A 27,571-nucleotide genomic window follows, 5' to 3' on the forward strand; every position below is an offset into this window, starting at 1 on the left:
AGGCAAAGAAATGGATAGTTTACACAATGCCGATGATTGGACCGATGATTGGAAATTGCCATGCAGTTCAGGTAACAAATGATTTTATCTAGACGGCTTGTGGAAGGACTTCTCGAATTACGCGGTGTCTGGCAAAGTTCACAAGCATAAAAATCATTACAATTTATATGTTAGAGTGAATTTGTATCATGAAGCATTAGGTGTATTGCTATCTTCGTTTGATAAATGATATGAAAAGTAGGATAAATGCAGTGAGGTAAATTATCACAACCTAGTTTTTCTTCTAACTGAATTTTTGATTATGTTTTACAATCAAACACACAAAGCTGATCTCTTTATGGGGGAATACTAAAGTTGCGGAGTCGGAAGAGAAATGACAGAATCCGACTCCGACTTCGGGATTTTTAGAGCCTCCGACTCTAACTACGACTTCGACTTTTTTACCCCAAAATCAGTCCCACTCCGACTCCACAAACCCAGTCAGAGTTGCTGACTTTGAGGGAAGATAACCGACTCCGATTCTTGAAATTTTAAACCTTCGACTCCCAACTCCAACTCCTTTACCGCAAAAACAGTTCGCAGCTCTGAGAAAAACATTATACAGTCAGACCTCGATAACTCGAAGCTTATAACTCGAATATTCATTTATCTCGAAGTTTTCCTTGGGTCCAAATTCATGACTGTTGTGAAAACTTCCCATAATTCGAAATACCAATAACTCGATCATTTTAGCCGGTTCCTTGGGATTTCCGTGTTATCAAAAGTTGATTGTAATTAAAGGATATCTCCAAATGTAAATATTTGGCTGGATTTTTTAAGTATATCTTTGAGATGTAACATAATGTTTAATTTTCATTTCATTGGTTTGGTATCATTACAAAAAATAATGATAATTTTAACGAAAAGATTTCTCTTTGGCAGTAATATATTAACTGATGTTTGGTAAATACTTCTTTCAAGAGAGGATCATTGAAAACATTTATAAGCAGAAACAACAGACAACTAAGAAATTCAATGAGTTTATTATTATTATTATTTTTTTTTTTTTCAGTCAACATAATCTTTTTCAGGAATTTGTTTCAGATGGTTAAAATGCACTTGCTTGCAATCCTAAAAGGCAGAATGTTTCTAAACTGTTGCTTTAAAACGTAACAAAATCATAATGGATTCATTGCAACTGCATGACATTCCCTTCAAAAACATCCTGTTTTGATTCATAAAGAAAGCAAAGTAAAATTGAATAACGGGATGCAAAACGGTCTAGATAAAGTAAGAAGAAATCCGTGCACACTGCAAAAGTTGCGATAGAAAACTATTAGACGGAAATCTCGTTGCAACGAACTTCAAGAGACTGCAATTTTTCTTCGTTGTAACAAAAATTTCGTTGTAATGGAATTTAAGCAATGTAATGGCAGTTAATTGGGACTTAAAAGTTTATTTCTTTGAAACGAATCTTTTGTTATATTGGTATTCGTTGTAGCGGGTATTTCATTTTATATTGTTATGAAGGCGATTTCTACAGTGCTTTTTTTTATATTATTACTAACATCATTATCACAGAAACAATAACTTTTTTTCCTTTAACTTGAACTCACTCTCCTATTCTTCCTTTTTCTTCTTGTTTTGTCAAACAACACTTAGCAGTCAAGCAATATTGCTGGTATTTCTCTCTTACAAAAGTTTTAATCCCTTAAGATCATTACACTTTAAAGGGGGTTCAATCTCCACTCAAGAAAAAATTGAAATCATAACGAGTTTCTACTTCTTCAACTTCTAATGACTTGATGAACTCCTAATGTAAAACTTTGTTTACTCCTGAGTGGCTTTTTTTACCGACTAAAAGCGTAATAATGTTTATCGCTTTCACTGTGCTGTTTTTCCTTTGCAACATCCATTTTAAAAACAATGTATCTCTTCTTTACTCCGGAACCACATTTTAATAATGCCTGACATGAATTCAAAATGACTGCTTGAATAGGAGATAAGACCGTCCATTTCAAAATTCCGGAACGGAAAAGTAAGAAAAAAAAAACATAAAATCATTACAGCCGTTGAAACAAATGAAAGAGAAAAAAAAAGAAAATCTTGTTCGATGCAGTTTAAAATTCTTTCTTAAATGCCACATACCCATTCTAAATAAATTAGAGCAAAACAACCTGTTTGCAATCTAAAGGAAAGATTACGGACATAATCTGTTCATTTACGATCACAAAAGAATGAAACTTTAATGCCCCTTCAGGCAATATTTATCTCACATAACGGAAAGAACACGATGGTAATGTTACCTAAATTGGGAAGAGAGTTCAGTGAAAAAGTGGTACATTCCTTTCATACCTTAAGTCTAAAAACACAAAGAGTTTTTGTAACTGTCGTATGAAGTGTATTCATATGTATTTTTTAACCTTAGTTGATAATTTTCTTGCCTAGAACTTTTTCTTTTTCAGTATCAGTTTTTATCCGAACAGTTTTGTCATTGAAAACAGCAGGTCAGACTCTTTTTTTTTCTGTTTATTAATATTCTTACCTTCAGAGTCAGATTAAGGTATCGAAGAACCCCAGGCTAAATCCTTTTTGTGCCCCCCCCCCCCTGTACTCAAACTTTACAATTTTAGCCATTGACAAAAGTAATACCACCATTTGGCAGCCCTAGACCTCGGCCTAGTTTGCCTATTCGGTAATCAGGATTGCTTATCTTGTGTGCTCCTATTAATAATAAAAATTCGATTTTTTGATGTATTTCTGTTCTAAAAATGAAAAAAAAAGCAACATTGCTTTATCATGGATACTTAATGTAAGAATGAAGAAACAAGTTTTCTGGCTTCGAATTATCGCTAGTTGAAAGTAATAAAAGGGTTTACTCTTTTTACCTTTTAGCCCAGCGCGTTCCTAATAGCAAGAAAAAGAATTGAATCTGTAATTGTTATTGTTTGAAATCTCTATTGTAAAAAAAATTCATTGCCAAAACACCTAATTTCATCATCTCGTATTTATGAACGTTAAGGAGACAGACAGTCTTTTTAACAGTTACTGTCTTTTTTTTTTTCAATAAATACTATTTTGACTTCTTTTCCTTTTCTTGAACAAAATGAAAAAGTATGTTGAAATTCGTCAAATATAAACTACTCTTTAAGATTAAGGTACTGTAGCTGGTCTCTCTACCCCCCATTAAAAAAAAAATTGTCACCAAAGGTACGAAATTTAAACAAACTAAAATAATTGTAAGTACATCAATTCAAGCAAAAAAAAGGGACAAAGTGCCCATGTAATATTTATATATTTATTTTTGAAGAAAAGTTACCCTAATGTGCCACATAATAGCAAAAAATCATTCATGAAGTGCTCAAGTTTTGTATATGGGATAAGGCTCACGGGGGATGTTCGCAACACAGAAAGAAAAGTTTTTTTTGACCCAACGGTGATGCTCAAGGTAGGAAACTTGCTAATGGCTTGAAAGCACTATTCAATTCAGTTAAACAAATGATTGAGAAAAAATCTAAGTCCTAAAATAATCCCACTTTTTAGTGATAACAGTAGAATGAAGTTAAACAATTATACCCATGTTTCAGCGAAGTTATACTCTTCTTTGACATTTGATACCAGCTACTACCCCGGGAGAAGAATTTTTTCCATTAGTCTGCGAGGCAGATTGAAAAAAACTAAAAATAGTGTTCAAGATAATTCGAGATTATAAGAAACGCAAACTTCAAATCAGCAGTGACAAATGCGTAAAAATAAGATAACTAACTTAACAACTAAAAGTATGCGCTACCTGTGGACTGTTACCGAGTCATTCCATACAGATTCAACGGATGAGTTCGCTCGACCATTTTTAATTTTTTTGAAACTCATATCCCAAAAAGATGCATATGAATGATGTTTAAAACCACTTTTATTTTTTCTCTAACCTTAACCCTTGATTTTTTAAAGGTTATCAAAAGTAATTTTCGTAGTCAAAAATGGGACTTTTAGACCTCTGCAATTTGGCCTAAATCTAATTGAATAACAATCATGACAGAATATTTTACATTTTGATGTTAAAGTACATAAGATAATAGTCTCACTCACTGAGTTATGTAGCTGTAACTTAATAACTAAAATAATGGCAGCAGGACAAAGTTCAAGGTCAAATGCAAAACTTTTTACTCATTTCAAAGGATCATAACTCGCCTTAGGGTATAAAAACAAAGTGAAATATGGCAAAAACTAATCACTGGAGTCACATTAATGAGAAAATATAGCTGTAATTGCGTTTTTTTACCCTTTATAAATTACAGTCCCTCAAAGATCAGAAAATTGAGAAAAATTACATTTTTAGACCCCTGTAAACCAAAAGGGGATAGAAATAAAAATAAAATTTTTCAGCCAATTGAATATTCCATTCTAGTACTATGCACGTTATATATATTGTTTTGTTTATTTGGTTTGTAAAACAGATACAGCTGTTCGAAATTGTGTTATTTATCCAGTTAACTCATTTTGAAAGGGAGCACTAAATCATTGTTACCCCAGAAAATACGGTACAAACGTTTGTTCGCTGAAATTTTGAAGTATTTTCATATAAAATTTTAGGGATTTTTTAAGGGAGCATTTTTAAATGAGCTGATTAAAAGTGTAACACATTTATTACATAGCCCTTAATAAACGAAAGCGAAGTTTTCTTTTGTTGTGTTTTTGTTTCAAATGAAAATATAATTTACCATATTCTTTCGCTACGGTCGTAACTTTTTTTCCATCCTGAATCAAGTTTGAGTACTTCATCTTTTTAAAATGAGGTTTTTAGAATTCAAGAATACAACTTGGTCAGGTACAAATCGTCCATGAAATTGGCATTTGCATGTTAAAGGTTTAAAAAGAACTTCTACCCTATTGTAAAAAGAAAAAAAAGGTTCTAGAACTAGAGAGAACTCCTAACATAGGTCTCACTAATAATAAACTTTTAAAGACGAAGAAATTCAAACTATTTTTCTTTCTCCTTTGGAATATGTCCTAGACTTTCATAACTAGAGATTCTTAGGTAAAATAATAATTAGTATGAGCCGTATGTTAATTTCTTTCAAAAAGAAAAAAGTTCTCGTTTTGAACAACCAGTAAGGTGGAATGGGGTATTCATGTAAAACAATCAACATTGAGATTTGAATCGAAATTTTATCAAGAACACTTGTAAGAGAAAATAAAATGACAAAATACAAGACAAGTATTCACAATGTTTCAAGCAGACATTAACTAACTACTGCTCAATATTTTCAACACGTTGCAAAAGTCACGAGTATGAAATTTGCATCATCTATTTCTGCACTTGAGTAAGCTTCATGTCCCCAACCTCGACATCAGTTGAACTCCGAGTCCACCCTTCTTTGTCTTTTAAATTTGCATGCAAGTCAGTAAAAAAAATTCAAGAGTCCTTATCATCCTTCTCCTCATCAGGTATTATCACTGATTTTTCTACTTTCTGGGGAGTTTTTATCTTTAGAGGGAGAAGGATTATAAAGAATAACATTTTGTATAAATTCCTCCTTTCGGACATCCTCAGATCTTTTTTTTTTTTTTCTTTTTTGAGCAATCACGATTGCTTATTGTTCTCAGTTGATCGTTTTTGATGTCCGTGCCTTTTTCAGCTTGGACCAGGAGCCTCTGCAGCACCACCGCCCACCGGCCTCTGCAGGCGCGGCTCCGAGCACTACCTCCTGGAATCAGTTTCTCCTGGTCGGTGACGTCCATGCCTTACACACACGCACTCTCATACACACACACGCTCATACACAAGCCTTTACACACATACACACACGCCTACGTTCATACACACAGTTCTACAAACACATACAAGCCTACACATGCACGCACGCGCCTACATACACACACAATTATACACACGTAACAGCCCAGAAGGAGGGGCAGGCTTGGGGGGGACAGGAGCCGTTTCTAGAAACAATAGTCCACAATGAGCAGGGTCCTGTTGCAACTCGTGATTGCGAAAAACATAATTTGAATTCAAAATTGCAGAATTCAATTTTTATTTTCTTAAATTTTTTTTTTTTTTTTTAATCTTCCTTGATCTTTAACAGACTTTGCTTCAAAAGAATATTCTTCTTTCGAGCTTCTTTCCCCATGTTCTCTAAATCCCTTTGAGAAACACTGTAGACCTTAGATACATTCCTGAAACCCATATTGCCCTTCAAGACTTTTTGAATAGCTCATGGTCTACCATAACCATCTTTAACAATCAACCTTTTTGTGATGACTCTCCAGCATCAGAAACCTGAATGCAAAATAATGAGTAAACTAAAATGTATAACGATAAAAAAAATATACGTGACAGTAGTATTTCATTTTTAATAATTACTAGAGCACTCGTGGGAAGCATTAGCGCTAGAAACAACTCAAAGAAAACAAAGAATAATTGCGAAATAGATAAAAATGTGGTAAAAAGTATAGAATACAAAAAAGTACGAGATTTTTTTAATATGATAAATTTAGTGACATATTTACAGTACATATCTGAACACAATGAAGTTTTAACACTTATTGCTGCTCTCTAGATGACACCTTTGCTATCTAGAAAACAGCATGAATTGTTTTACTACTTGTTGCCAATAGCGGTAAAAAAAATCTGTAAAAGCATGCCTCACTTATGAAGTTTGCTGAATTGTTATAGCCAACCCCCCCCCCCCCAAAAAAAAAAAAAAACAACGCCACTGAGTAATATTATATAGGGTCATTCCACGCCAAATCAACGAGCCTCTTGAAATTGACCCATCGTTGATTTCTACAAAATTTACAGGTTTTTAGTCTACCCACGTGATAATAAAAAAAAAACTTTTTTTCTTTTACATTTTTTTAACCATTAGTTTTTTGTATGAGACCCCCCAAAGTACTAGTAAAATGGCAAAAAGTGAGAGTGTAATACTAGGTGTCCTTTTAAAGCTCTTTTAACAGGCCTTCACATGATGTGTCACTTGGTAAGGTCACGTGACATTAATATTTCAAGGTCATGCAAGTCATTATTTAACCTTGAATATTTTATAAAGTAGATTTTTTTTTATCTAAAAAAAATATATTTTTTGCTTACTAATGTGGTCTACATGTGGTAAAAATTTCAGAAAGGGACAGCAATGGAATCGTACTGAAAATCAATTATTCATTTTCAACTAACAACCGCACAATGGGAAAGTTGAACTATTCTGCGGAATCGAAATATTTCATAATTGATTTTCCGTATGATCCAATTGCTGTCACATTCTGAAATTTATACCACGTGTAGACCACATTAGTAAGCAAAAAACATTTTTTCATATTTTTAAAAAATATATTTTTGAAAATATTCAAGGTCAAATACTGATTTGCATGACCTTGAACCTTGGCACGGAATGACCCTATATGATTGTTTGAGACGATTGGATTACAAAATGCTCGTTTTCAAAATATTCGCTAAATATTAGCTTAATATAATTTCTACTATTCTCTGCTTTTTTTTTATGTTTAGGTTCACATTGGTAAATGTCAAAAACTTGACTTTGCTTGCTGAATTTTTATGTACACTAGGTATAAGCCATACAACAATCAAGAAAACTGATATCAAGATATACCCCTTAATGAGGAACATTTAAAGTTAAATAATATAGAGCTCCCAATAACGGTAGGAAGTTGTACTGCCACTGAGGTCCCCCTATAAGTTCAGCAAATGGCAGGAGATTATTCTCTAGTGTCTTAGTGTGTAGCTGTGATGTTTGGCGACCACTGGTAAAGGTCATAGACACTTGTCCATTGTAGCAAAACGCTGCCCAAACCATCCCAGAGCCACCACCTTGTGGACGACTAAAAAAGCATCAGGGTTTCGTCCGTAAGTCATGCCAGTACGATGTCCAGTCATCTGGACCATCCAGATTCCACTTTTTTCGTCGCTAAATATTACTGATATCCATTTCGATCCATATGACATATGATTTCGCGCCCACAACATTCGTTGTGATTTATGATGTGACTTTAGAAAGGTTTCTTTTTCATTTTGCAGTGAACCATTGTCCTTGTTTCCAAAATTCGTCTACGAATCGTATCCTTTGATACCCCAAGGAGCTTTGAATTTCACGAACAGTCATTTGTTGGGTACTTGCTAGTCTTTGGATCTGACGATCATCCCGTTTATTCGTCACACGCGGCCTCCCAGATCTGTGTTTTGCTTTATAATTGCAGTGACTTGATAAAATTCGATAAATAGATTTCTTTGATCTATTAATAATAGTCGAAATTTCAGGAACACGCTTACCTTCAGCTTTCAACTGCCAAATCTTAGTTACCTCATCCGCTTTAATCTGCTCAGCTCGCGGCATCTCAACTACCAAGTGTTATCGTTGGCAGACCTTAAATACAAGAGGTCTGTGATGCCATCTCTTTTAAATTTGCATATACGAAAAATAAAAATTCACAGAAACTCGTAATAGTGTCTAAACTTTTGCAACAAGCAAATTTCTATTTTTATCCGAAACAGTATTGTTAAAGCATATCAAACAATTGTATTTTGGTTATAGCATTTCAAAAGAGTTTTTGAATATGTTTGCCGACTTTTGTATTTCTACTATCGCAATTCTAAATTCTACAGCTGAAGAACGTCATTGTCTAAACATTTGCATCGCAGTGTACAAGCTCGCTTGTTTGGTTTCCGCTGGTTGAAAAAGCGCGTAAAATCTGTGTAATTTCAACTTTGCCTTATTGTTGGCATTGAGTCCAAAAAGCGATTCTTCAAACAGCTCGAAAACTCATTTCTTCAGATACTGTCCTTTACCTGTCCACGGCAGTGTAGTACTACTTCCCAGTACTGTAGAAAAGTGTCTTCCATGAGATTAGTGTAAATCCGTGATACTTAGTGGACTTTTTAAGGTATCCGGATTAAAGGGGCACAATTGATGCAATGAGAAGCAATGGGATGTAAGTGGCAAAATTAAAAATTTAGAGATAATCAGTACACATGGTAGGTGAACCTCTCCTCTGTCTTGGGCCAAGAGATGGCACTAGTAGCCCCGGTAGTTGCTGCTATACAGCATGACTTAGAAAAAAAATTTCAATGAAAGCCTACCTAGGATCTTATCTTTAAACGCGTTTTGCTCAAAACTTGAAAATGTCCACTTACATTCCTTTGCTTCTCACTGCCTCATATGTTAAAAACTATCCGGTGGCCCTCTAAATTGCTCTTGCAAAAATTCATAACTTTATCTTTAATTCGCACCATACATTGTGTTTTTAGTGCAACTATACTTCTACTGCCCATACTCAAGATTCTTGTGAACTGCTAAATTGGATTTTCTTTTTTCTTTTCTCAAAATCAAAATTGAATTGATCTATGTAACAGACGAAAATTGTTTTAAGTTCATGACTTCAATTTTTGTCACGTGTAGGCTGCATGCCTCACACGCATATATATATATATATATATCACCCCAGCAACGGAAGCGACACAATTCAAAATTTTAGAAAAAGGTACTAACTATTGATTTAAAATCTACATTTAGTGCTCTTTCTTGTCGAAAAACTCGGGATAAGTTAGCTAACATAAATGATGCGTGGCGGCGTAAAAACGGTACAATCAGTAGAGACACGTCATTAAATTTTCACAATTCAGGAGACATATTACGCATTATAAATTATGCAAGTATGCAATTTTAATTTACACAACAAAACTATCCAGTAAAAATCACATCATAACTTTTTTGCGTGTATTGTAATACAGTTAACGTTCTATAGAACGACCTCCTATTACTGCGACCCTTCCGTTATAGCGACCGAAACATGCAATCCCATTTCCTGTTCCAATGATGCAATGTTATTTTACCGTCCATTTGTGCGTCCAAACTGATCCGTTCTTTCCAATATAAAGGACAAAACTAAGTTTTAATTTTCGTATTTTCCTCAGAACTAACTATTCTAAAACTAATACTTAAATATTTTATGTTTCTAAAGGTAAAATATTTCTATTGAAAAGAATTATCTGTTGGCACAAATTATATTTTTTTGAAAAAGCCAAAGAAACGGAATGCTTCTACAATAATTGCAGCATAAAATTTTTCAAAAAGAGAAAGAAACTAAAGAAAATTTTTTACAAGTTATTTTGCTAGTTTCTTGATTTTTCTTAAAAACAATGCATAATTATGAGAAATTATTCATGAATTTTAAAAAATGAGTGAATAATAGGCAATACGTTATAACGACCTCTCGTTACAGCGCCCTATTTTCTTTTGACGACAAGGGTTGTTATAATGAGCGTCGACTGTATTTAAAACTAACTCGCTTAAAACCTTGATTTCTTCCAATGTTGTTTTCGAAGTGAAAACTTCTTAAGGCGCGTTGAGCATTTTTGAGGTGGGGAAAAATCATCCATTTCGCGACACCGTCACCTCACCAACATTTGGAATAAAGCGCATGCGCGCTTTCTCTCTGCTACTTTACGTGCGTGGTTTCCGTTGTTACTTATTACCTAGTACCCAAGAGATTCGCCAACTTCTTTCGGAGTTTTTTTTTTTTATAAGAAAACGGCACCAGTGACAGACAGTCATAAGTTTGGATTTAAATAATAAGAATTTTAGGCGAGGAAAACTGATGTTGCTGTGGCGCATGAATACGTTGCAACCATCTAGGGTTTATAGAGTGAATTTTAAAAGCCATTTGGTATTCATAAGGCAGTGGTAGAATGTTATGAACAGCAACCATGAGATCAGCTGGTGCTTGATGCTCATTTGAATTTAATTAGACTTCAGATCTGAAAATAAAGAATTTTTGCACATTTGGAAGAGAAAAGGGAACATTGTCCATTACTCATCTTTTCCTCATCCTATCTGTTACTGGGTATCGTCAGATTTTTTAGTGTCTGTTACTGGTGGGTTGGACCTTTTTTCGAAATTGAGCAAATAAAATTGAATTAACTAATTCAAAGGATCCAGAGCAGCCAAATGTTAGATAAGATGTATAGTTGCATGAAAGAAAAATAGTTTTAAAAGTCTACATACATTAAAAGGCTTGAAAATAGAGTTAACTTAAGAGCGATGTCTTAAGCAAGTCTGTCACTGGTGTAGTTATCCTATAGGGGAATGTAGGGGCAAAGTGAAATAGGGGAACTTCTTTTTTACCAATGTGAACAAATTAAAAAGGAGTTCTGAAAATTACAGTACACAAAGAAAGAACAATATATTAAAAATAAAACTTGCATTTAAACATTAATTCTTATTTTTGACAGTAAATTTGTACCTCTAAGAAAAGGTGGAAATTTTTCGAATATTTTTTTCATGGGGCAAAATGAAAAATGAAACATTTTTCTAGTGACATATTTTCTGTTCGTTTTTTAGAGATAATTTTGATGAAATAAAAGAGTAAATGAAAGAATGGATGATCAAATGAAAAGCAAGTGAAAAAATAAAGAAATAAATGAAAAAAAATAAGAAAGTAAATATATGAGGAAAAATAAGAGAGAGAATAAAATAGTGAATGAATAAAAAAATAAGTGAATGAATAATTAAATATAAGGAAATTAATGAATAAAGGTATGTAACTGAAATGATTTAAAAATGAATACGTAAGTAATTTTATAAAGGATTGAATAAGTAAATGAAATGAATTATTTCACTTTGTCCCAACCACTTTGCCTCGAATGCCCTTGATTAACTGTGCAAAGCATTTAAAATACAAATAATCTTAATATTAAAGAAATAAATACTGCACCGAATATTAGTGGATCTCAACTAATATTTAAAACGTTAATAACAGGAACTTTATCATTTAATAACAACTAAAATAAATTTTGACTATTAAAAAAATATTATAATATGAGTATCAATTTTTGAAAGTTGCTTGCATCGAATTTGTCCTTCGAATTTCAGAGAAACTTTTTTCTTAACTGGAATGGTCTAAATGTGATTCGACATTGTTAAAATACTAATAAGTAGGTGGCTCTAAAAGCAGAGTAAACATTTCACCATTTCACTTTGCCCCGCTTCTTCACTTTGCCCTTCATTCCCCTACATATATATGGGTCATTCTCCAGAAAACGTAATTTATGAACGCAAATAGTTTTCAAATTTGAAACCTTTTGTTTTTTTTTTTTTTTTTTTAATTCTTACATGAAAGTGTTATCTACTAGAAGTAACGATAAACAATAACCCAGTTGAGTTCCAATTTAGTTTACCCATAAATCAAAAAAAAAATTAAAAATGCCTTGTTCACGGAAATTAAAAAAAAAGAGAGAAAACTTTCAATGTTTAAAAATTGAAGCCAATTTAATATCAAAGTAGTAATTTTGTTAATTGTGCAAACAATTAGCTATTTTAATTATTAGTGGGAGTCTAATCTTAAGCTTTCTTAGTTAAAGTACGGCTTAATTAGTAGTTATCCTTTCAGTTCAAATGTGTTATAAAAAATAGTATTTAGTAAATTTGAGAATATACTGGCAATTTATAATTTTGGTATAATGCCTGAGATTGATATATTTCCCCTCCATCAGTTATTTTCACCTCAGAAATAATGACATTGATAAAATTTGTCATTGAAGTGAGGAATTTTTCATTAATATAGGTCTAATGGGTGCATTTTTCAAGGAAATATTTTTTTTCTTCGTTGCTACAATCTACACATGTTAAGCACATGAAAACATGTTCACTTCTTTTTTTACATTTACATCCCTGAAATTCAAGTTCACGGAGGTGAGAATTACATTGTTGTGAACCAAAAATATACTAAAATAAAATTATTACTAGAAAATTGTTGGCAGGTTTAAATGGATATATTTTTAATGAAATTAAAAAGCATTGTTAAATGAGTTGTTACTTAAAGGTTTTACTGTAAAAGGCGTAGGACAGAAAAGTTACACTTTTTGAAGAATGACCCATAAGAGAAAAGAGAAAGAAAGACTCTAATAAGGCAACTTATTATTTTAATCACTGATTGCTGTTATAAAGAAAGTAGGGGAATGTGAAGCAAAGTGAAACAGCAGGGCAAAATGAAATGGTGCAATATTTACTCTGCTTTTAGCGCCATCTACCTAGAAAGACTTAAACTATGTAGTAACACATGTAGTATATTCCAATCAAGAAAAATTACCTCTGAAAATCAAAGAGTATGAAAATACAAGCAATTTTCAAAAGTTGATACTCATATTCTAATATTTTGTTGTAAGTCAAAAATATTTTTTTTTTTCATTATTAAAAGATAAAGTTCTTGCTATTAACATTTTAAATATTAATTTTAGAACTGCTAATGTTCGGCGCAGTAGTTATTTGTATGATATTAAACTTATTTGTATTTTAAATGCTTTGTGCAGTTAGTCAAGTGCATGCGGGGCGAAGCGGATTGAACAAAGTGAAACAGTTCATTTCATTTACTTATTCAATTCTTTATCAAATCACTTACGTATTCATTTATTAATTATTTAATTTGCATTCCTTCATTCAATAACCCCTCGTTTATTCCTTGATTCACGTATTTTCGTATTAATTCACTATTTTATTTATTACTAGTGGCATCCGTACGACTTTGCCCGTAGTAGAAAAATTAAAAGGTCTTTTGGTTCGCCTATATATTTACAAATAATGTATGGTGAATTTTCTCGCCAATTGGCATGTACCCACGTTACAGTTCCACGTTATGATAATTTCGTATCTCGCCAATTGGCATGTGCCCATGTTACGGTTCCACGTTACGATAATTTCGTAATTTATGATGGGTTTTTTTTTTTGTTAAAATTGGAATAAAAAAAGAACCACATCAAATTTTCGAAAAATCGCTTCGAGGTGCACACCCCCATGCTACAAACTAACTTTGCCAAATGTCATGAAAATCGGCCGAACGGTCTATTCGCTATGCGCGTCACAAACATCCTACAGACATCCTCCGGACAGAGAGACTTTCAGCTTTATTATTAGTAAAGAATTTACTTTTTTTTTTTTTTTTTTTTCAAATATTAACTTATATTTTTATTCGTTTCTTGTTTAATTTCATTTTTACTTATTCTTTTATTCACTCATTTATGCGATCAAAAATATCTTTAACAATCGAATAAAAAGTATTTCATTGGAAAAATATTTCATTTTTCTCTTTGCCCCATGGAAAAAAGTGAAAAATTTCCACCTTTTTTTGAAAATACAAACTTGCTGCCAAAAACAAAAAAAAATAATGTTCCAATGCAGAATTTATTATAAAATATATTGTTCTTTCTTCTTGTACCGTAATTTTCAGAACAAATATCCAATTTGTTAATTTAAAAAAAAAAAGTGAGCTATCTTAACTATTTAACTTTGCCCCCCATTCCCCTACTATGTTAATATCGCTGTAGGCTAAGCATGCGAGGAACAGGATGATAGCAAAGATGTCCACTGGGGGGGGGGGAGCCCAAGTTGCGTATTCAAAACTTTTGTGGTTGATTTTTTTTTTATTTAATTTGTTAATTGATTTTTTTTATTTAACTTATTTATTTTAGTTTATTCTGTTTGTATTTTATTTCATTTATTTATTTAGTTTGTTTGTGCGTCTGTGTGTATGATTTTTATAAAATAATAATAATAATAATAATAAATAACTAAAACAAATAAATAAATAAATAATATTTTTAAAAAATAAACAAAATAAAAAAGAGAAATAAAAAATAAAAATTAAAAAAATTAAAGAGGGTTGAGATTTTGGGGGGGCGGGATTTGCACCATTGAACTTGAGGGGGAGATGGGCACCCCTGGGATGACCCCCCCCCCCGATGGTAGCGTTTGTTGAGCGATGTCCGGCTAAACTTTGACCGTTGAAGACGTTCACATTAGACCGTTCCTTCCTTTCTCTTTCACTTCTTTAGTCATGTCCTCCAATAGATCAGCAAAGGGGACAATTTAATTTCGTAAGAACCATTGAAAAGACATACGCCACGATGCCTCTAATTGGTGACAAGTAGATGAGGGTGTGGTATGTGCGAAAGCCGAAAAACAGAAATCAGAGGCACCCCCCTCATTTCAGGAAGTGTTACACCACTCCCAGCCTATGGCCCATATCCGCAACTAGATCGACACCGACTCCTATTGCAGACGGATTCCTAATCAGGCCGCGACCTAGGAAAGTGAAAACGGAATCAAAAAATCAAAAATTCAGAATATAGAAACTTTCTCTCACCCTTCGTCCCTCCCCCAGGTTTTTATTTTTCTTTTGATTTATTTCCGACTCGCTTTCGTCAACTGGAGATAGTATATAAAGTGGAAGGGTTTGTGTGGACTTCCAACATCTCGCATTCGAGGGATTAACCATCTAGAACCATGTTCAAGGTAAGTAGCAGCTCACTTGCACCCTGATGTGGATTTTCTCTGATGGAGCTTGTGGATTATTTCTTGACAGATTTCGGGTGGAATTTCTGAAGCAGTGCGTGTGTTGGATAAACTTTGGTGATACATTAAAGATTCTTAGTTCCGAATATTAAACTTATTAAAACTTCAAGTTGTACAAAAATGCAGGGATGGTTTAAAAGCCTCTACAAGCGCAATACACGCATTGAAAATCAAATTTGCTCTTCAAAATTTCAGTCAAGCGTATTTTTATGCTTGGTGCTTTGAATTAAATTCGAGCCTTGGATAAAATTAGAAATTAAAGCGATTGAAAATTTTAAAATATTACAATTATTTTTTTTATTTTATTTATTTATTTATTTTTCTATTTTTTTAAATAGAAAGTCGCACGTATTCAGAATATTGAAAATATGAATATAGTATTTTCTGTTCTTTCCCTGCCATCTTCCATATCTTTCTCTGAAGGTTAGATTTTTGTGGAAAGTATCAATAATAGGGTCTTCTCTGTTTTTAAATAATTGACTCTGACGAAATAAATTTTATGCTTTTAAAAATGTTAAGAAGCATTTTCAAGCTTTAGAAAAAAACATAGCAATATCTCAGTCTGAATGCGTTACTATAAAACTTAGGATGACGATTGAAATTTAGAAAATCATGAAACAAAATCATTGTGGATATTAATTTCATTGCATTTTTTGCATGCATGTACATGTTGCAGTGTGTACATTTATTACTTTATTAATTTTATCAAAATTTCAAAATCTTAAAAGATTTTGGGTGAAAAATATTTTTAACAGTGCACTAATGATTAATAGTAGATAAGTTATAAATTGTGGGAGTAAAGTTGTGTAAATGATAATTTTATAAATGTTACAGCTGTATTTTATTCAACGGTTTTGAGTAAATGTAACTCTTAACGAAAGATATTAATTGACTTTAAATTTATAAAATGCTTTTAAAATTTATACAAATTAAGAAATAAATTTTGAAAAATAATTTTAGAAATCGTAAAGTTATGACAAGCAATCAACCATAAAAAGTCATAAAGTTTTAAAAAAAAAAGAAAAAAAAAGTTATAGAATTTTTATTACTTTTATATGGAACGGTAATGATAGTTAGCATTTAAAAATCTACGTCTTCGTTAAGTACAAATTTATTACTTCAAACTCTTCAAAATAAATGTATCTAAATAAGTGATTGTGGATTACATTATTAAAAAGACCTAGGCTTACCTATTCTTCTTTTTGAAATATTTATGATTGTAATTTTTAACTAAAATGGCCGACTTATAAACCAAAATCGAACAAGTGAATTGGTAAAAAGAAAAATTTCTTAGTGCCCATTAATGCTTTTCATTTTTATTTTTGCTAAAATTAGCACATATAGAAAACACTATTTGATGTATATTTAAAACTTTCATTTTCCATTCAACATTTTTTTTAATCTAATAAAAATGTGTATACATATTTTTGCGAGCGCTAGGGGATAACTGTTAATAATGAATTGTAAACATTTGTGAGGCAATATTATGCATGATGTTGTGTATCATGACTTTTATAGACATTGAATTACCTCACTGTTCCTCCCAATAACTTATTGTATTTGATATCAAGACATTAACGTTTCCAAATGTCGAAACATTGCCTTTAATGCCAACAAAACCAAAGTCAAAATTTGCAGCAGAAGTCCCCCTCTAGCCATTTTGTAACTATGGTAGTTTAATATGATTCATCACTACTGAGACGATTGATTTAATAATAACTGTAATAATAATGATAACCACATTGTTACGTTAATAAATCTCAAATTTTCAAAAGTATCTAAACCTTAAAAATAGTTAAGTAATAATTAACCCTTTTTTTATGGGGAAAAAATCATTCAGGGGTTTAATATATGTTTCATAAACAGTGTTGAGTCTGCGAAAAATTAATAGTTAACCTATTTATAAAGTATAATTTTGTCGATATAAGATATTTTCTATTCATATTTTTAAAAAAAATATGTGTCTATTTTTTTACAAATCGTGAAAATATCATAAATGTTGAATCCTAACAACATGTATAAAAACATTATTGCGGTTTTATTTAATGCTCATTGTTGCCTTAAACGAATTAGAATAAATGGTTTTTCTTTATACTATTCTTAACTCTATTATAGTACTATGTAATAAATAACACTTTTCAAATTATTCTTTTGTTTGCAAGTAATAAATATCTTTATAGCACTGAAATTATGGCACACATGTTGAGAACCCATGGCTGAAATATGATATAAATAATAACCTCCGAAAAATTCAAGACTTACTCTTATCATAAAATACTAAATCCAAGCAGAATGTTTAACTATTTTCTTTTAATCTCGTTTGCAGAATTTCTTCAATATAGATTTGGAAACCAAAAAATTGACAAAAAGGCATAAAAAATGCTAAGGATTCAAATAAAAACTAATAATTATTTAAAGCAATTATTATTCAAATTTATAAACGAATCTAACTTTTAACGGTTAAAGCAATTAAATGCAATAAAACTCCTTTTTTTATTTCGAAATTTCTGCTCACCCCTATAATAAAATTTCCAAGACAAAAAAAAAAAAAAATTAAAACTAAATACTACTGAATTTGCAACTAAAAATGCTTTATGTATTATATTTTATGTTTTTTCTTCTCAGCTCGCCGTTATCGTCGCTTTGGTAGCTGTGACCGTCGCCGTCCCTTACGGTCGATCATATGGTGCCCCACATTACGCCGCACCACGACACTACGCAGCCCCTGCATACAGCGCCCCTGCTCCCCACTACGGAGGATATGGACATGATTACGTAAGTTTGAAACAATCAGAAAACTTACACTTTACTCCCTTTTACGGCCAACAAAGCGCGAAAATAGGGAGTTAATTTAGAAATGTTTAACATATAATAGTTTTCTTTTTTTTCCCGCAATAAATATATTTTAATGAAATTGTTACAAAACCACATGAAAAGCTTATGCCATTCAAGATTAATAAATAATTTTGTAAAACAAACTAACAATATGAAATACAACGGTCATAAAACCAATTAGCAACTGATTACAGACAAGTGTTTCTGGATTTTAAGAACTCTCTTCTTCAATGCAAAACGTGTAAACCTCGGAAAGCGTTTCTGCAATCAATTTTAATTTATGCATAACATCAACGCTGCGTTTCGTACTGCTAATAGAAACATAATTTACAGTTATTTTACATAAAATAGTAATTTTTCTGCCAATAAATATATCGTATAATGAAATTATTACGAAATCACACGAAAAGCTTATGTCATTCATGATTAATAAATAACTTTTCACAACAAACTAACAACATGAAATACAACATTCATAAAGCAAATTAGCAACTTATTGCAGACACGTGTTTCTGAATTTTAAGGAACCCCTTTTTCAGTACAAAACATGTAAACCCCCGAAAGCGTTTCTGTAATCAATTACTAATTTGTGCCTAGTGGGTGTTGTGTTTCATACCGCTAATTGAAATATAATTTATTGTTATTTAACATAAAATAGTAATTTTTTTGCAACAAATATATTTTAATGAAGTTGTTGCCAAGCCAGACGAAAAACTTAAGCCCATTCGAAATTTATAAACAACCTTTCGTAACAAAGTTCGATTCATGTAGTTTTTGCATATGATTTTTCTTTCATCAGCTAAAACTTTGAAAGCTGTGTACGAGCGAGGTACAAATTGCATGCATAGCTTTGATAGTTCTAGGCTGACAATAGAACGAACGGATCTAAAGGACCAACTGCTTAAATGAAACGAACGGAGCAATAAGATCTCCTGAAAAATGATCGGCCTTTCTCTTGAACATTGAACGACTTGGAATTTCAAACAGTGTTCTGATGCTCTATATGTCTAAACCATTGTTTCCCAATCTTTTTGATCCCATTTCCTCTTCTACAAATTGATGGACGCCTTTCGCATCCCCCACTCCCTTCTTCCTTAAAAAACTTTAACTTGACTCTAGCGAACATCGGTATGATAAAGCATAAATGCCTAATTTAAATTTGAAGTAAACTGCTTATGATGAAGCCTATTTCATTCATTCTAAAACCTATAAATATAAATATAAATACCATATTTACGTTTTTTTTTTTCCTTTTCACTCTTTTTCAAAGAGAACTAATGGGTATTTAAAGGGAAATACTTAACAAAGATAACTGGCGGGCTACTCGAAAACAGAAATACATTTTTTTATGAAATTTTCTTTTTTAAATTGGAATCTAGGGAAGTTCTGACACTTAAAATATAAAAAAGACAATATAAAATCCTATAAACTTTACGATGAATGATGAAATAATTCTTTAGATCTCAACTGAGGTGTGAGGAAAAGCTCCTGAATTTGAATGTTTTTTTATGTTTTTTTTTGGTGATTCCTTGGCTAAACTCTTAACAATTGGTTACGTGTAATATTTATAATTCCGATATTCCCTACATTTTTATTATTATTTTCTTGTCTTTTAAATACTCATCGCCCGCCTATCACTCCTAAAGTAGAATTGCTCTTTTGAAGCGATTGCTTTCCAAGTTTGGAATCATCAATCTAAAACTAAATAACACATTTTTTAGTTAAGTTTTTGCCATATTTTCTTACTTTTAGCCAAGTTTAGTTACTTTTACTTAAAAGAATATTACTGATCCAATGAAACATTTTCAGTTCATATATGTAACTCTCGCAGAGAGATTACCTGCAACTTTTGTAAATGAAATAAGTCGCTCAAATGGACAAGGTTAATGCCCTGGTTAAAGAAATGAACGGCCTTCTGATGACAGATCATTATATAGACGAGACGACGACACTGCCCAGACTTAATTGATACTGAACGACACTGCCCAGGCTTAATTGATACCCTTAAAATATTTGATACAGGTGGGATAAAATAGTTTTAAAAAAATAGCACAACTTTCGTTTAGCTGTTATTTTACCTAAATATGAGAAACATGTGTGAATCTTCGTTGCTGGATAGGTGACAACAGGAGATATGAATGCTTCATAAACATATCAATTTTGAAAATAGTGCAAAAAAATTTTGTTGGATTTGCATTTGCAATTTTTTTTACGAATAGTTTGCCTTTTTGCCCTATAAATATTTTTTTAAATAAAAAATGATTTCCTATTTCTAGGCTGTACCCACCCCATACGACTTCGGATACGACATTGCTGGTGACTACGGTGAATTCAAGCAAAACCGCAAGGAAAGCAGCGATGGCAAGGGCAATGTCCAAGGAAGCTACGGATACACCGATGCTCACGGTATCTACAGGCAAGTCGATTACGTTGCTGATGCCCATGGTTTCCGTGCCAATGTAAAGACCAACGAACCTGGAACCGACAACCAGAACCCAGCTGATGTTGCTATCTATGCTACTCCTGCTCACTACAGTGCCCCAGCCCCTCACTATGGCGGATATCCACGATATTAGATATAAATTATTGACTATTCTATTCTAATCTTGGAGGTAAGGACAAGTCTTATGTGTTTCATTCCGAATGGAATTGGTTCAAGTTACTGTAACTTCTGTTAACTGTGATAAGTCTGTTAGAAATTTGTTGACTTAATGTGTTCTGGAAACGGTTAGGTAGTCTAAATTATTAAGAAGTAATCTGATTATGTTGCTGATACTTATAGTTTCTAATCTTGAAGGTTAGGAGAAGAGTCATGCTTTCAATTCCAAATAGAATGGTTAAAATTATGGTTAATTTCTATAGACCTGTTAAGCCTTCTTGAAACTTGCTTAACTATGCTCTCTGGATACAGTTAAATAATTTAAATAATTAATAAGCAAGTCAACTACGTTGCTGATATTTATATTTTCCGTGTCATTGTACAGACTAATGAGATTGGAACTCACGCAAAATTACAGCTGATGTAGCTATCTATGCTACTCCTATTCACACTACAGCAGTCCAGACTAACTATAGCGGCTATTCATGAAATTAGGTACAAATTATTGAAAATTTCACTTCTAGAGGTGACACAAGGCTTTAAACTCCGAATAGAATTGGTTAAAGTAGTGGTTCATTTCTGTAATACTGGTATGTCTGTTTGAATTATGTTTTCTGAAACGGTCCAATAATTTAAATCAATACAGTCAAATAGTATGAAAATTAATAAGTTAGCTGACTTATTAATTTTTATATAATCGCTTAAGTCGATAATAGTTATGTTTTCCGTACCAGTCTAAAGATCAATAAAACCAGAACTCATAACCAAACCAAAGCAAAGGTTGCTATTCACACTTTTCCCACTGGCAACAATGCCCAAGCACCTCACTATGGTGAATGTTCACAATATTAGTTATAAATTATGGATTACTTTATTTTAACTTTGGATGTAAGGGACTTTCCATCTGTTTTCTTGTTGATGAACAATAGTTGTTACTGCAAATGAACGGCTAGTACCTTTCTTAATAAATTACATGTTATGTATGCCCTATTTCGGTCACTTCAAAAACCTTTTTTTTTTTAATGAAAAGTGTATCTGTGGTGTTTCTCGAAGCTTCACCAACAACTTAAACTGAACTCATGGAATAGTAGCAAGAGTGCCACAAGGGGGGATTATGGCTCAAGTTGCGCCTTCAAAATTTTGGGGGGGGGGATTTTTAAAATTACTTTTTATTTATTTATTTATTTATTGATTTATTTTTAATCGAAATTAGTATTTATTTTATTTTATCTGTTTATTTTTTATTTCATTTATTTAGTTTGTGTGTGTGTGTCATTGGTGTAGCACAAATATTTTCCAATTAAATAATAATAATTAAAAAAATTTAAATACATAAATAAATAAAAAATATTTAAAGGAATAAATAAATAAAAATATTAAAAAGAAAAAATATTAAGAAATATTTTTAAAAAATAAATAAATAAAATTTAAAAAAAAAGCTAAAAACAAAAAAGGGGAGAGAGAGAGAGTTGAGGAAAATTGGGGGGGGGGGGAATTTGCGCCATTGAACTTGGGGGGATGGGCACCCCTGAAGAGTAATCGGGACACACTCTAGTTCCCAGTATTTAGGGGTACTATCATAATTTATTTTACCGAAGAGTACTTTTGCAACTAGAAAAGCTACTTATAAAGATATTTATTTATTTTGTTTGTTTGTTAAAACCATGTAAATAAATAACTCCTCTATTTCTTTCAGTCGGTACTTCCTTCTTTTGCTGCACCGCAGGGATCCAGGAAAGCAGGGTTCAGGGATTAGCAGAGCATTAATGCAAGTGGTTTTGTCAAGCCGTAAAGAAGCCCTGTCATGTCTTTCTATGTTCATATTTATTTATTGTATAATTATTTCTCTTCTTTTCTATATACCTTATCATAGTTGTCATTGAATGGCAGCTTCATTCCTGCAATGCTTGGAGGTCCTCGCAGCTTACTGGGGAAACCGACCCTAATTGTAAAAAAAAAAAGACTTTATGTATGTACAGCACTGCTTACTTTTCTCTTGTACAAATTGAATTTACTTTCATGAAGCTCAAATAAAAGCATGGTCTTTTTCTCTGATGAAGTTGTTGGTTTGTTTTTTGAAGTACGCTCTGAGATTCAAGCATAATTTCAGTTAAGTTACGCACAGTAGCGTAGCAATGTGGTCTAGCACCCCTGGTGAACTAAAGAAATTGCGCCCCCCTAGGGTCGAAAACATGAGAAGACATTGTAACCCCCCCCCCCTTTTTTTTAGCATTTTGATTAATTGATTCGACAAATAGGAGGCAGCATTGTATTTTTTTTTCTTATTTTCCTTTTTAGAATTGTTTTTAATGATGCCCAATGTTCCTTAGATGTTATGCATGTGTGATTTTAATCCCGGAAAATTTTACCGTTGATTTTATACTTTAGTCCAGGTTATAGAAGTTGCCCATTTTCAAAAATACATGAACTCTTTTATAGATTTTATGACTTATACTGACCTTAAGAAAATTTTGTCAGTTATTCATCTTTCATTAAACAAAATAAAATTGAACTGGGTAAAGTTATCATCAAAACAAAGTTATAGGTTTTTTTTTTTTTTTTGATTTTATGATTTTCAGCTGTGTATTTTAAATGTTTTGCATTGACTTTTGAAAAATAGAGCAACTAACGATTACAAATATCAACACAATTCATTTTGTGGCTTAAAATGTTTTAATTCCGATTCGAGCAAAAGTTGACTGTATTTTAGGAATTTTGATTTCGAGTTGAAACTATTGTCCAGGTTTCACATAATGATAAAATGTTACAGCTGCATTTTTTCAATTACGTTAATTTTAAAGTTTAATCAATGAGTTGTACTCAATTTAGAACCACCTTTTCAATTATTCAACTTCATTTTAAAAGATGCTAAAAATCTTTCTAAGAACTTGAAATTTACTTCTAGTTAGTATTTATGCTATACATTGCTATAAATAATAGATATATTTAGATTGCACATGTTCAAGAAGATTTGCTTTGCCCTTATAACAGCTATCCCTAATGACGCATCAATATTCTAGGTTAGAGGGCAAATGTGAAAATGTATGGTTTCAAGCGCTTGTTGATCCGGGAAGTCTTACATTTTACGCTTAAGAAAATTTAGAACTCTATATGCCTCAGAAACAATATTAATAACAGACTGTACAAAACCTAGTTTAGTATTTAAAACGTAGAGAACTCTGTATGCCTAACATGTTGTCTAAAATCTAGTTTAATATTAAAAACAATACCAAAACCTGGCATAATCGGATCGACAAAAAGATTTAAATATGTTTTAACATTAGTTTGGAAGAAATTAAAAATAAATTGAGCTTTGTGTACATACTCAAAAAAGACTCGAACGGATAGTTCGGTACTTTTATGCCAGGAAGATGTGCTTGTTAATCATGCCATGATAAAATTTTTTAAAAAAGTAGTAAATAAAACTCAACAAAGTCTGTATTCGCCTGATAAGTGAAACTGAGTTTTTCTCTTTTCTACGGTAAAAACTGCCTCTTTATCTTTATCTTTACTAATAATAAAGCTGAAAATCTCCAGATCTCTGTCTGTCAGGATCTCTGTGACGCGCATAGCGCCTAGAACCTTCGGCCGATTTTCATGAAATTTGGCACAAAGTTAGTTTGTAGCATGAGGGTGTGCACCTCAAAGCGATTTTTCGAAAATTCGATGGGGTTCTTTTTCTATTCCAATTTTAAGAACAAATTATCATAAGATGGAACGAGTAAATTACGAAATTATCATAACGTGGAACCGTAACATGGGCACAAGCCAATTGGCGAGATACGAAATTATCATAACGTGGAACCGTAACATGGGTACAAGCCAATTGGAGAGAAAATTCGACACACAGGCGAACCAAAAAACCTTTTAATTTTTCGATTACGGGCAAAGCCTTGCGGGTACCACTAGTGAGAAGTAAAGAAATATCCTTGTAAAAGTAAAAAGAAATAGTGCAACGTTATTTCGCACAAAGTTGCAGTAAACAGCATACATACGTTTCGGGATTATAAGGAATCATTTTTTGTTTACTACAAAAAAAAGTAAGGTTATGTACCAAAAGAAATCCGACAAACATTTTTGCCGGATCATCTCAACATTCTAATTAACTTCTCAATATTCTAGTAAACAGTGGAAAAATCGTTGCTACTTTTTTACAATCGAAATCTGCACTTTTTTTACACAATTTTCCCTAAGCAACATTTTCGATGTGGCTATGATGGATGACACGATCAAATAATGTAAATTCCACCATAACTGCCTTTTTTAATAATCATAATCATCGTAGATTTTTGAATGGTATTTTTGGTTGAATCATTAAACATCCACATCGAAAAAACATCGAAAGTCTAATATCGATTACTCTAAAATATCGATGTTACAGTAAACATCTACCCTAATACATAGATGGGAAAATATCGGTTTTTTTAACGAAAACACCGTTTCAAAAACATCGACATCGCTGTTGCATCCTCACTTCCGATCAAATATAGTCCGAAATAACTTTTGTATGCCTATTCAAGATCTATTTTACCTACAAAATTACCATACATGATGAAAATTTCACAAAATATCAAAACAAATGTACCGAGCAAAGTAAAAAGATTACCGTTCGGAGAAACGTAATTAACACGACCACTAAACTAAAAAATATATAAATACAAAGTAATTTATTAATCTTTGTCTTGTTCTCCACATAAAACCAGATTCTCCTACTTAAATAAAATAATAAGTAATCAATAATATCCGTCCATCAAAATATTGAGAGGCTTTGGATATAGCGTTTGAAACGTTCGTGCATCTATGCATTCAACACATGCTGATTTTCTTTTTCTTTTTTTTTTTTTTTTCTTTTTTGAGAAAACGGAGGGAAGGATTCTTAAAATCTGAATATCATCGACATTTATTCATGCAGTAGAACGCTGAAAATCCGAGCTTCAAAAAATCCGAAAGGTCAAAATTCGAACCCCTTGAAGTTTTCATTAATTTTCCTTTAATGTTCAGCAAACAATGAGAATTAATTTTTGGCAAAAAAAAATTGTACTGTATGTACTGTGTACTGTATTGTATATTAAGCGCATACGTATTGCATAGACACTTTAAATGGATAAATGACATACTATTTTCCTAGACTATTACCATTTCCATACATCATTTTCCTAGACGGTATTCTCTTAACTATTTTCGAAAATGCAAACAATTTGAAAATTCGAACAATCTATGGTACCAATTAGTTCGAATTTTTGACATTTTTCTGCTGTTTATCGTCGCCTCAGACCAACCAGTAGGATATCTTACTATTGTTTCCGGGATTAGATGTCTTACGGTTGCTCTGAGGCGACAATATCGAAATTCTCGTTAAAGAATCATTAATATAATGTATATATATTTTGTTTGTGAATTCCTTCACAGATGGCGCCAGCTAAAAGTGTCTTATTTCACAATGATGACTAGTGAAGTATTGTAAACCGAAACCACGTTTCAGGAAAAGAAATTTCGCAAAGGATTCGAAAATTTTATATTGATGCAAGAAAGTTAAAAGGAAACACCGCATGGATGCCGAATCTAAAACTTGACTTTTCGTTTGTAAGGAATTGAGTCCAATTTTTATTTAAATTAATAAGTTCCAAATGAAATAGTTAACTTTTAAAACAAATCAATTTAGTAGAACGGACATTTTGTCAACAGCTATCCGAAAGGGATTCGCGGCACAAATTGTGCCATTGAATTTATTTAATTTAATTAATTTTTTTGTTCATTTGTTTTGAATGGGAGGTGGGGATTAATTTCAGAGGGTGCTTTTCATCTCATTTGTTCTGATCAACATTTTGGGAGTTTTCGTTCTTGGGGGGTTCGTTCTTCCCCATTCTCCTACATTTGAGGGAGTGCATCATCACACTTTGGGGAGTAGGAAACCCGGCTTAACGAATATTTAAGGCATGAAGGTTAGCGATGAGTTTAGTAGAGTCAAAAAATATTATAAAAAGTCCAAAAGACAGTGATGAATGAATTCAATAAATATTTTTTAAAGTAAAAAATTTGGAAGATCGAGGTAAAATGTCTGTAAGTTTTGTCTATCGGTTATATATTCTCTGTCTATAACAAATTTGAGAGCTATTTTATTCGAAAAAAAATATTTGTTCGAAAGATCTTCAAATGACACCAGTCTCATGTTTCAGTTTGCTTATTGTTGTTCTTGTTATAGTTTTGGACTTAATAAATTTACTACCTTGAGTTCTTCATAGAAATAGAAGGAAAGCCTTTACAGCAAAAACGAAATCTTTTGTAGCATTTTATCAAATAGGAGAATTTATTTTCAACAAACTTTAGCATAAACAAACTTTGTCAGAAATTACCTCCACAGAAGAGTTTTATGATTTGCAAAAAAAAAAGCATTTACTTAAAGCAGTGGTGTACCTAGCAGAGGTGACACCCGGGGTGGTAATTCGTGATGTCACCCCTTCCCTAAACGGAAAAGAATAAAAATAATATTCCATGTAAATATGGAACTTATACAATTTTCAGAAACAACTACATCTGAGTTATAACGAGATTTTAAGTGGGATAATGTACAAAAGAAAAATGTACCTAGATTATGAGTGCGTCGAGTGGTCAGAAAGGTAAGGGGGTGTATGAAATTGATGGCCCCTTTACCATTTCAAACGTACCTGAAACATTGGGAAAGATAATGGGTTTCAGTTTTTTGGTATAAGAAGAAGTCACTACTCGGTCTAAGTATTGACAATATGAACCTAATCCTGAGTATAGTATTGACTCCATGATGTGGGGTGAGGGAAAGGGGATTCAG

The 27,571-nt window shown here is 32.2% G+C and overlaps 1 protein-coding gene across 1 annotated transcript; it reads left to right on the forward strand.

Annotated features, from left to right (window-relative positions):
- Window positions 1–15,263: 15,263 nt before the first annotated feature.
- On the forward strand, window positions 15,264–20,773 carry LOC129226366 (cuticle protein 10.9-like). Its single transcript, XM_054860970.1, has 3 exons — window positions 15,264–15,272; window positions 17,958–18,107; window positions 20,444–20,773. The coding sequence occupies exons 1-3, from the start codon at window positions 15,264–15,266 to the stop codon at window positions 20,741–20,743; spliced, it is 459 nt and encodes a 152-aa protein (XP_054716945.1). The 3' UTR covers window positions 20,744–20,773.
- Window positions 20,774–27,571: the final 6,798 nt, after the last annotated feature.

This window comes from Uloborus diversus, chromosome 7, assembly GCF_026930045.1.
Source record: "Uloborus diversus isolate 005 chromosome 7, Udiv.v.3.1, whole genome shotgun sequence".
In the NCBI taxonomy this organism is placed as follows: Eukaryota; Metazoa; Arthropoda; class Arachnida; order Araneae; family Uloboridae; genus Uloborus; species Uloborus diversus.